This window comes from Aythya marila (assembly GCF_965140915.1).
Source record: "Aythya marila genome assembly, chromosome: 19".
Classification (NCBI taxonomy): domain Eukaryota; kingdom Metazoa; phylum Chordata; class Aves; order Anseriformes; family Anatidae; genus Aythya; species Aythya marila.
The window spans coordinates 8,524,116-8,535,479 of record NC_139060.1 but is presented as its reverse complement, the minus strand read 5'-3'; the positions used below and the strand labels follow the sequence as shown (position 1 = coordinate 8,535,479).

Genomic DNA, 11,364 nt, shown 5'->3' with positions numbered 1-11,364 from the left:
CCCCTTCTCCCGCCTCTCGCGCCCTCCTCTGTGTCTCCGCGCCGCGCCCCGCCCCCCGCGAGCCTCAGCCAATGAGCGCCCGGCGTGGGGCGGCCGGCGGCGGAGGGAGGGGCGGGGCTTGTCCCTGACCGCGGCTGCGCGCGCGGGCCGCCCGCGGCGGGGAGGAGAGGCGGCGCTCGCGCGTGCGCGCGGCGGGAGCGCTCTCCCGCTGCCGAGGAGGGGACAGCCGGGGGCGCGCCTGCGCCTTGCGCCTCCCGCCCGCCCAGCGCCCGGCAGGGGGGCTCGGTGCGCATGCGCGCTGGCGCCCGCCGTCCCCCCCGTGCCCCGGAGGGGGGTTGCTGCGCATGCGCGCCGCGCCGCCCGCCCCTCGCCAGCAGCAGCAGCGGCGGCGGCGGCAGCAGGAGGAGGAGGAAGAGGAGGAGGAGGAAGAAGAAGAGGAGGCGGCGGCGACTCTGGCTGTGGGGAGCGTGAGGCAGCGCGGGCGCCGCTGGTACCCGGGAGCTCCAGGTCCGGCCGGAGGAGGCGGGAGCGGCCCGGAGGAGGAGGAGGAGGAAGAGGAGGAGGAGGAAGAAGAAGAAGAAGAGGAGGAGGAGGAGGAGGAGGAGGAGGAGGAGGAGGAGGGAGCCTGAGCGGCGGCGGCGGCAGGAGGAGGCGGCGGCAGCAGCAGGAGGAGTCAGCGCCCGGCCCCCCCCCCTCCCCTCCTCTCCCCCCGCTCAGTCCCGTTACGGCCCCCCCCCGCCCTCCGCGCTCCGCAGCCACCACCATGTCGGCGCCGGCGGCCAAAGTCAGTAAGAAGGAGCTCAACTCCAACCACGATGGGGCCGACGAGACCTCAGGTGAGGCCGCGCCGGGCCCGGAGAAGGAGAGAAGGGGAAAGGGGGGGGGGTGCGGGGGGTGGTGTGGGAGGGAGAGAGTGAGGGGGGGGGGGGCGGGAAGGGGAAAGGGAAGGGAGAGCAGGGAAGGGAATGGCGGCCTCCGCCGCGGCCTCCGCCTCGCCCCGCGCCGCACCGCCCGCCATTTTCCTCAGCCCCGCGGGCCGCGGCCGGGCCGGAGGCGGGAAGAGCGCGGTGGCGGCCGGGCGGATGTGCAGGCCCCGGCAGCGGGAGGAGGAGGAGGAGGAGGAGGCCATGTTAGCGCCCTTTTGTCTCCGCTCCCCGGCCCGGCCTCCTTCCCCAGGGGCGCAGGCGGGGCCGGCCCGGGGGGCGCTGCGGGCTCGGCTTGGAGCAGCGGGGACCCCCCCCCTTAACCTCGGCCCGCCCGGTTGAGGAGCCTTGCCCCTTTTTCTCTTCACCCTCTTCTTTTTTTGCCTTCCCCCCCCCCCTCTTCCTCGCTCGGCGGCCGCCGGGCCTCTCTCATTGTGCTCCGCCGCCGCCATGATGCTGCTCGGCCGCCTCCTGGGCTCGGCGCCGCCGCCGCGTGGTGCTGCCCCCGCCGCGCCGCGATGGAGCCGCCGCCGGGGCCCTTCCCGGGGCCGGCCCCGGGAGCCACGCGGTGCTGCGGGGGCCGGGCCCAGGAACCGCCCGCGCCTCCCCCACGTGCGATCGCGGCGGTTCCTCTCCTCCGGCTTTTTTTTTTTTTTTTTAATCTTTTTCTTTTAATTTTTTTTTTTTTTTTTTCCGAAATCGGCCCAGCAGCGGGGTTTCTAAGCGGTGGAGGAAGGGCGCTGCGAGCTCGCCTGCCTCCTGCCCCGGCTCTCCGCTGCCGAGGGCCCCGCACGTGTTCGCCGCACCTGCGGGTTCCGCGGGGAGAGCTGGCTGCTGCTGCGGGGATGGGAGCTGGGAGCTGGGGCTGCACCGCTCCGGCTGCTTCCCGCTGCCGCTCATTCATCCCCCAGCACGCTAGGTAAACAGGCGGCCTTTAATCGAGAGCTTTGCCAAGCGTTGTCCAGGGGAAGTCCTGCCGCGAAATTATCTGCCCGTCCGTGACTCTGAAGGGTTTTTTTCCTTGTTTTCCTCATTCAACGTGCTTTTTGGTTTTTTGAAGGCGGCGTGTTCCCAGTTATGCTGTTTCCATTGATGCTGTTGTCCCCTCTAAATTATTTAATGCTTCCACGTTCCTTTAAATCTGTTGGTCTTAGATGTGCAACTTCTTTATTACGTTCTTAGTGCTAACTGTCGGAATTCATTTACCATTTAAGTTGACTTGTAAAACTGTATAGAGGAACGTGAGCTGGAATTTTTGGTGGTAAACTTGCTCCAAGTCCCGTTTCAGGAAACTTTTTGGCTCTTCAGCCATAGTTTTCCCTGAAAGTAGCTGAGGCTTTATGGTTTAGTAACACTTAAGACACTCAGTAGAAATACCTTTGTACTTGTAATATAAATCTCTAGAAAAGGTCTAAGGAGAAAACTCCAAGTGATTTGTCAGACTTGAGAATTAAGGGATTTTGATGCATTTTCATTCTTTTTTCAGAAAAAGAGCAACAGGAAGCAATTGAACACATTGATGAAGTACAGAATGAAATAGACAGGTAACCATTAAAAAACTTGAGAAGTTTTTAGGGGGAATTAAAAGACTTATGGTAATAAAATGTTTACTAAAGTAAGCACTTGGTAGTAGTTCTCAGTGTCTTCAGACTCCCACATGATATGCTTGAGTTCTGGCCTGATCAGATGTAACAAGTATTTGTGTAAAATCAAAAAATCAGAAGAAACATCCTGATTTCTTGTTTAATTGTTTAAAGTTAAAAATACAGAGCTTGAGCTTAATTTTCTAATTCACTGTGATAGTTTTGATAAAAGGTTTATTTCTCACTGCTTTCTGAAGTTAATTTGTACGCTGCTTTGCAAAAGTATTTTCACGTTTGTAAGCAGAACTGAAAACTTGGTTGAAAAGTTAGCTTTATTATAAAACTTTATTATGTATTTGAGTGCTTGTAGAATAATAGGTAGGAAATGTCACTGAAAAATTAGTTTCATATCCCCAAACTCTGTGGGTTCTGTGTCAGTATTTGCCTGTATCTTACCTCCACGTGCACTGTGCTACAAAGTGCAAGTGACAAGTGAGGCTCTGTCCTCATGGAACTGTTAGAGTCTCAGGGCTCTAACCTTTACAAAGCCAACGAAGTGTTAATGTCTTTAAGACTTTAATTGTGTGTGGTACCAAACAGCTTTTGTTACAGTCATGCTTTCCTGCCCCAGAATTATAAAGGGCAGGTGATAGTTTTATATGCTGTCCATCTACAGGTGACTTGCAAACAAAACGCTTAAGAGGCTACTTAGCATAAATAAGGGTCTGTCCCTCATGTAATGCTGCAAAACCTGTAAAGAACACTTCATTAGGATGAGCGTGATTGCTTCTGGTAGTGTATTTCCTAATAGTGGTTACAGGTTTGGGCTTCTGTTTTTTTTTTTGTTTGAGCTCCCTCATTTGTTGTGCGCAGCTGACTAGTTTAATTAAATCTATTCAGTTTATAGCTAAGTACTGATGATACATCTTCAAATTTCAGTTCTCTCTCCTGAGGTTAACGTGGCTCTGTCTGTTACAGACTGAATGAACAAGCCAGTGAGGAAATTTTGAAAGTAGAACAGAAATACAACAAACTCCGCCAACCATTCTTCCAGAAGAGGTCAGAATTGATCGCCAAAATCCCAAATTTCTGGGTAACAACATTTGTCAACCACCCACAAGGTATATTTTTAATACACCCCTTTTTTTTTTTTACCCCCTGTAAATTCAATATTTCCTTGCTTGTAACGTGAGCCTCTTGTGTCTTAGTGTTTTCTAGGATAGTTACTTGGCATTAAACAGAAGCCTATGGGTACATATGCAAACACTTCCTTTCTGTCCTAGTGTGCGTCTTATAAGCTTTTTAGCTCTTACATTTGTTAACCAAAGGAACACCTTGATCGCTAGAATTCCATGGTAGTTTTCTTCTTGTATTATAAAGTACAGGCTTCACACTTCATCAATTAATAGTCTCTTTTAAAGCAAATGAGGATTCTGGTGTTTTGTTTTTTTAATTTAGGGTGATTTCCTTAGGACTGTTGATAATGATATGCTGTTTCCAACAGGACAAAAAAAACCAAGTCCATACACTGCCTACATTGGGCAAACCACATATCTGGAAATCTGTTTTAGAGAGAAGAATAGATAGATGCTGCTTTTTAATGAACTGCAACAAGCAAACATAACATCAAAATCACAGATGCCAGTAGTCTGTTGGCTGCTACCTCAAAAAAATGGGCCACAAGAAGTCAGCCTGGACAAATGTGTTGCTTTTCCCATTTTATATAATGTCAATTTCCTGTATTTCATGTCAGTGACACACATTTCAGAGCTTTGTTAATGTGGGACTACTGATTCTATCATAGTATCTGCACTGCTGGGAGAAGAAGACGAAGAAGCACTGCATTATTTGACCAGAGTTGAGGTGACAGAATTTGAAGACATCAAATCAGGTTACAGAATAGATTTTGTGAGTACATTAAACATTCCTTCACTTGTGACTTTGCTGCTTTTTTGAATGTGGCTATATATTGCGTTGTAGTTTGTAACTTAATCTCTTCAGTTATCTGTTTAGTACAAGATTTGACTTGGCACATGTATGCTTACATTGGTGGGTTCTAACTCTGCTTTCAAATCTGCAGTATTTTGATGAGAATCCATACTTTGAAAATAAAGTTCTCTCCAAAGAGTTTCATCTGAATGAAAGTGGAGACCCATCTTCAAAATCAACTGAGATCAAATGGAAATCTGGAAAGGTACGTATCTGTGCATCTGGGAGAGATAATTGCTGCTCTACATACTTTAGCTTTCATTTATGTTCCTTTTACGTTCTTCTTTTTATTTTTTTTCTTAATTGAAGCTGCCTCTTCCCCCTTCCACCCCCTCCCCACTTTTCTATATATGTAGCTCTTGCAAGGTTTGGCACACACCGTATACGTGGAGATCTGTAGTGAATTCTCTTGTTCAGTTGAGCACCACAATTAAGACAGCGAAAGTACAAGTACAACCAGATGGAGAGAGTAACAAGTACTCTAGCTTGTCTCTCTTTGGAATGGATCTAGGCTGTATTTTGTTGTTTTAAGATAATTGTGAAATTAGGAATTCCAAACCCAGTGGGGTTGGAAGGGGTGGGGCAGATGGGGGTGTCTAATTTTTCTATTTTTCTTAATTTCCCTTCCAGACACCATGTCTTTAGAGAAGTAGTATCCACACAATAATGTGGGCATATCTATTTTCCAGACAGTATTAAAACCAAATTAATGTTCTGTAGTTTCTGTAATAGTTGGGAGCCCTTTCATTTTATCCTAAAGGCTTTGAAATTCGTATTTAAAAGTAGAACTGGGGATTGCTTTTAAATTGCTGCTTGTTTTGTCACCATCAGGACAAGAAAACCTTTTTTTCACTGAGAACTGGAACTTTTCCTATTTACAGAAATCACAGTCCTGAACAAAGCAGCTGAATGGTCTCACAATATACCACAAAATTAATGTGAATTTTGGTACTATTCTTCATTAAAAAATAAGTCTATGTGTATATATATATATAATGTTGTGATTCTATCAAGAAAGCAAACTTTGGGAGTTTGGAGTTACCTTACAACCAAATAAAGAATAAATAGAGGAGAATTGCTTTCTTTTCAAACTTAGCAAACAGTGTTGCAAACTTGCCAACCTTCTGGGGTAAGGTGGTGGATGTATTTTCTCATGACCATATGGTTTAGTGGCTCGTGCTAGTTTTTATTCACTTACTACAATTAATGGCCTTAAGACTTCAAAGCAGAAAATCTTGGGTTAAGAACGCTAGGTGGTTCTTTATCTCACTATTAAGGACAGAGCTTAGAGGTGTGGAGCCTGAGTGTTTCTTAAATTGTGTTTATGAAGCAATTGTAGCATTTAACTACAATAACAACTCTTGGAGTAGTATTAAGCGCTGGTGAGATCTTTTAAGCTTGGCATTTCAGTAAACATTTGTCATACTTGGGCTGCCCTGTGACATGGAAACATAAAGAAAAATGCAAGATCCTGTGAGTTTTCAGTATTTCAGTGGAAGGCATTAAAAGAAGCAGGTGGGTTTACTGCTGAGTGATACCTTTTGCTATTAGTCCTTTTGGTTCTAATAGTTTCTTTAAGATTAGTCCCTGAAAGAGGGAGTAAGTGACTTCTTGTGGTTGTTAAGACATGTATGCTTCTAACTGGTACTTCTTAAAAAAAAAAGAGGGAGGGAGGGAGGCAATGCACATACTGCTGCTTTAGGGAGCTTCTCAACTTTCTTTTCAGGATCTGACAAAACGTTCAAGCCAGACACAGAACAAAGCCAGTAGGAAGAGGCAGCATGAAGAGCCAGAAAGTTTCTTTACCTGGTTCACTGACCACTCTGATGCAGGGGCTGATGAACTAGGAGAAGTCATCAAGGATGACATCTGGCCAAATCCACTGCAGTACTACTTGGTAAGTATAGCACTGTGTTGTTGCTCTGTGTCCACCAAAGCACTCCGCAGGTAAAAGTGAATTTGATCACTGTAGTTAATGTCCCACGTGTGTCTTTAAGGTTCCTGATATGGATGATGAAGAAGGGGAAGGAGAGGAGGATGATGACGATGATGAAGAGGAAGAAGGATTGGAAGATATTGATGAAGAAGGAGATGAAGATGAGGGGGAAGAAGACGAAGATGATGATGAGGGAGAGGAAGGCGAGGTGAGCATTCGTCCTTTACCTCTTCCATCTCTGGTGTATGAGAATAAGAAATTTATGAGGGACCTTCTTGTAAGTATAATGAGCCATTGGTACAAAGGTGAAGTAGTTTTCTGTAAAATCTTTGACAAACTTATTGGAGGAGAGGAGTAAAACTGTTAACTGCTTTAATTTGTGGCATGGCTTCAGTGTAGTGATGATTACATTTGTGTACGTGAGACTGCAAATAAATAATTTTAGTGAACTTACTGCAAGGAAGGTACTCAAGATGATTTAGGATATTAGCATCTGTTCTAGTTTAACAAAATTTATTTGGTGAACTTTCTAGCAGAGTTTTACTTGTAAAAAGCTCTTGCTGATGCATCCAGTTCTGTCATCTTCCCACATGTTGATTTATTTTGGCTTATTGCCAGCTTAGCCAAGATTCTTTGGGTTCAGGAATTAGCAGTTTTTTGTAGCAGCAAGTGGGTTTCCAGAGACACCATTCAGGGTGTTGGTAACTTAAGGCTTAGCATTAGCATGTTCCTGGTTGTGGAGGCTGGAGGGCTGCTGTGGCACCAGACACTCTGTATTCTGAATAATGAGTTTAAGCCTAGAATATTAATAAATATACTAAATAGTCTTTCTAAGTATTAAACTTACTCTAGTTTTTGTAGTGATTTTTAAGTGGTGGATTTTTTTCTAATATGCATGATGTGTTTTTCACTGCGACATCCGATATTAACTGACTTCTACATGGATCGATATTCATGGCAAGTGTTACTATTCCTTAGTGAAGAGGGAGAGAGATCTTCATGAGCAATACTGTAGGGCTGTGGTCTCTCGGGTAGCAAAACATTCTGGTTATTGCATTTAAAAGGTCGTGCTATCTGAAGCTTAGTGATATAGATTTTTTTTTTAATTGTCGCTTATCTTTCAACAGGAGGATGAAGGAGAAGACGACTAATTGAACACTGATGGATTCCAAACCCCCCCCCCCTCCCCCCTTTTTACCTTTTTAATTTTTCTCCAGTCCCTGGGAGCAAGTTGCTGTCTTTTTTTTCTTGTGCTCAGTCGCCTTGTTCTCTTGAGGTCTCTTTTTCTCTCCTCTACACCATGGTTCACAATTTATTTTGGGGGAAATACCTTGAGCAGAACACAGTGGAAAAGAATCTACCAGTTTCTGTTTCAAGTTCATTTTTATCCCTTTCTGTCTCAAAACAAAAACTGTTTATGGAATCAACACACCATGTTCTGTGGGAAAAAAGAAAACCTTCTGCTCCCTTCACTCTGCTGGAAGCTGAAGAGTGCTAGGCCCCTGTGTAGTAGTGCATAGAATCTAGCTTTTTTCCTTCTTTCTCTGTATATTGGGCTCAGAGATTACACTGTGTCTCTATGTGAATATGGACAGTTAGCATTTACCAACATGTATCTGTCTACTTTCTCTTGTTTAAAAAAAAAAAGAAAAATAAAAAAAAAACGGGGTTATAGAAGGTCAGCTGGGGTGGGTTTCAGATGTTTGGGTGGGTTAAGTGGGCATTTTGACAACATGGCTTCTTCTCCTTTGGCATGTTTAATTGTGATGTTTAACAAACATCCTCGCAGTTTAAGGTGACACTTTTAAAATAAAATCTTCTCCTAATGATGACTTTGAGCCCTGCCACTTGATGGAGAATCAGAGCAGAACCTGTAGGATCTTATTTGGAATTGACATTCTCTATTGTAATTTTGTTCTTGTTTATTTTTAAATTCTTTTTTTTTTTGTTTCACTGGAAAGGAAAGAAAGATGCTCAGTTTTAAACGTTAAAGTGTACAAGTTGCTTTGTTACAATAAAACTAAATGTGTACACAAAGGGACTGGTTGGTCTTCACTGAAAGAAACAGCTGTAATACCCTGTTTTGACCTTGCTTATAGTTTCTTGGCTTTTTTGGGGGCATTTGGTCAGTATTTATGTAGTGCAATGCAACCTTGTGGTTCTGTGGACTGATACTCAGTTTGTTCAGGTTCCATTATTACAGTATTTGGAAAGTGTTTCATCTGGTAGCTACTCCTGCACACTCCGTTTTTTGAATTACATAACTCTAAGACGAGGCTGTAGGTGCATATATACTTTGGGTGAAGACAGACTATATATATATATATATTCATAATCTGCAAAAAGAAAAATCATTTGATTCTTAGATATTTTTTGAGTAAGTAACTTGCAGTACTGTATCTCCAGTAAATCAGTTTGCATGAAAAAAAAACACAAACATGCAAGTTCAGAGTAAAAAGACCAAAGGGTCTCCTAGTAAGACTTTGGTGGCTTTGGAAGTCTTTTCAGTTGAAAATAAATCTTAAGTGCAAGCTAATGTTTTGGGCTATTTCAATTAGCAAGATTCTTTGTGAAGCTCTTGTATGAAGAAGTTGCTACTTCACTGCTTTCTTCTCTCAGTAGCAGCATGTATATATGCTTTGGATGTACTTTTTTTTCCCCCATGTTAAGAGACTGCGTTTGAGTAGCTTATAATGATTTCACGTAGAGGTCGTTGGTACTGATATTCCGCAAAGTGTAATGAAAGTTGTTTTTAACATGCTGTGCTTCTGAAATATTTAAAAGATTGTATTAGCTAATCTCAAATTCAAACAGCTAGTTCTCTTTGGATGTGTAGAGAAGACTGTCTTCTGGGAAGACTTGCTCTTATATTCTCTGATTCCTTTTCCTCACAGAATTTGCTGTAGTCAAATTCTGCTTTTTTTGATGCTTAGGAATACACGTAGCAGAACAAGATTAATCTCTATTTGAGAAGTGCCCAAATAACATGGGGGGAAAGAGTATTCTGTAAGTGTCGGGTCTATCTTGGATTCAGTCCAGTTATCGGAGACAATACAACATCCAGTCTGCCTGTGATCAGTGCAAAATAGGGCAGCCACATACTTTATTCCATCTCAACAAAAGCTTCTGCCCTGATCTTACTGTTTGCAGAGCAAATTATTTTAATTGTAATGGTTTCTTGCCATCTAGAGAGAGAACAAATGTAAACTATGAAGTCTATAATTTTTTCTTTTGATTCTTTATTGTTATAAGATTAAAGTCCACTACCTGTTGCAGTAGCAGGTTGATGTGCTGTTACTTGCCCTGATGCCTCATAAATGTTACTTAATTTTTATGTAATCCTAACTGATTGTAGTTCTTTAAGGAAAAAGAATCTTTAGCTAGTCCTACTTCAATGCTTTGTGAAAAATGCTGTGCCATTGTTGTTAACATGTCTTTGTTACTAGCAGAAAACATTATAAAAACTGTTTTGAAAGTAATCAAAGCTTCAGGTTCTGTAAAGTCGAATACCATGAACAAGAAATGAAGTGTCTGGATAGTCAAAGGCTACTTTTGAGGTTTTTGTACACATTTACACATTCTTTAGGATCTTACAGGGTGACAAAACACTCTTGCTACTGTATTAATAATACTGAACTTCCTGTGAAAGTTACTGGCTTACTCCAGGCAGTGGCTAAAGAGTAAGCTAACGTACTAAAAAAGTAAACTATATTGGATAAGTGTAATCTTAAATTATTATTTTTTTCTAGCAATGGAAATGAGTAGGGATTAACACATTTCTCTGCAACACTGAAGAACTACTACAGATGGCCATCATGTGCTCTGACTGTTCACTTAATGTCTAATTTGACTGAATATATGTAATGGATGCCCATTTTTACTTGATTTAATCTGTTTATGCATACGAAACGCATTTAAAGGTAGATGTCCACTTTGGATAAGAATGGGAGATTAACTCTCATTAAACATCTGTGTCTATCTCTTGTTAATTCTCCAATGCTGCTTGAGCTCCTCACATCCAGTTAATCCTGCTGAATGAAACTTGTCACGGGTGGAAGCTGAATTTAGGCTTTGTGGCCTGAATTTCCAGGGTTAGAATACAGAATTGGTGGCAATTTAAAGCTACTGTGTTGGGGCTGTATGAATTAAATGACTTGAAGGTTATTTTTAAGTTTGAAATTTAATTGCTATAAAATGGAATCTTTTGTCTGTAATTCCTAGTGCCAAAGGAAAGCAAATATATCCATGTGTGTAAATAGGTTTTTTAACATATCGTGTGCTTATTCATAGTTGTCAATATAGGTTTTGTCCCTGTAAACAACCATTATCTGAATCAATTTCTTAGTCATTTATGCCATTCATTTGAATCTGTAAGCTTCTTATTTGTACCACTTTAAAACAGGTGCATAATGGTAGCACTTTGTTTATCTGATGCTGTTCCTGAATTTCGAAGCCATGCTTTTTTCCTTTTTTTTTTTTTTTAAAAAAAAAAAAAAAAGATTGAAATCATTTCTCTGATGTACCTTCAAGCTATCCTTCTATTTGAAGGAATTAAAGTACCTTTAACTGTTACTTGATGTTACCATTTCTAAGAGTCTTTTTCAAAAGAATCAGCTAGTAGTCCCCAAGCCTGCATCATCTTTCAGGGGTGGAGGTGATAGTGCTCACTTCTTTTATGGATTTCAGGTGCCCAGTAGGGTAACGGTGACAGGAGGTCATTGCCGACAATAAAAAGAATTTGGCTTCTGCGGGGGAACAGATTTATGCTTAATCTCTCGCCCTCTCTCTCCTGCCTCAAAACCAGAAATTCCTAAGACACTTTCCTTGATTCCACTTCTACAGCATATTCACTGAGTAGAGGGAAGCACCATCCAGGTGCTTCTGCTACTCTGCATCCTCTGGCCAGGGCAGGAGTGTGAAATGGGTGCTGAGC

At 43.3% G+C, this 11,364-nt stretch overlaps 1 protein-coding gene across 1 annotated transcript; it reads left to right on the top strand.

Moving 5' to 3' along the window:
* The first annotated feature begins 610 nt into the window (after window positions 1-610).
* On the top strand, window positions 611-8,468 carry SET (SET nuclear proto-oncogene). The gene is made up of 8 exons (XM_082775981.1): window positions 611-836; window positions 2,410-2,467; window positions 3,485-3,627; window positions 4,311-4,414; window positions 4,587-4,700; window positions 6,222-6,392; window positions 6,493-6,639; window positions 7,559-8,468. The coding sequence occupies exons 1-8, from the start codon at window positions 764-766 to the stop codon at window positions 7,580-7,582; spliced, it is 834 nt and encodes a 277-aa protein (XP_082632107.1). The 5' UTR covers window positions 611-763; the 3' UTR covers window positions 7,583-8,468.
* The last annotated feature ends 2,896 nt before the right edge of the window (window positions 8,469-11,364 follow it).

What these genes read in the sequence shown, in the direction of transcription:
- SET (XM_082775981.1), top strand. Translation starts at nt 764, where the DNA reads ATGTCGGCGCCGGCGGCCAAAGTCAGTAAGAAGGAGCTCAACTCCAAC. An exon ending in GTACAGAATGAAATAGACAG is followed by an intron (nt 2,468 to 3,484) that starts GTAACCATTAAA and finishes TGTCTGTTACAG; the next exon opens with ACTGAATGAACAAGCCAGTG. An exon ending in ATCCACTGCAGTACTACTTG is followed by an intron (nt 6,393 to 6,492) that starts GTAAGTATAGCA and finishes TGTGTCTTTAAG; the next exon opens with GTTCCTGATATGGATGATGA.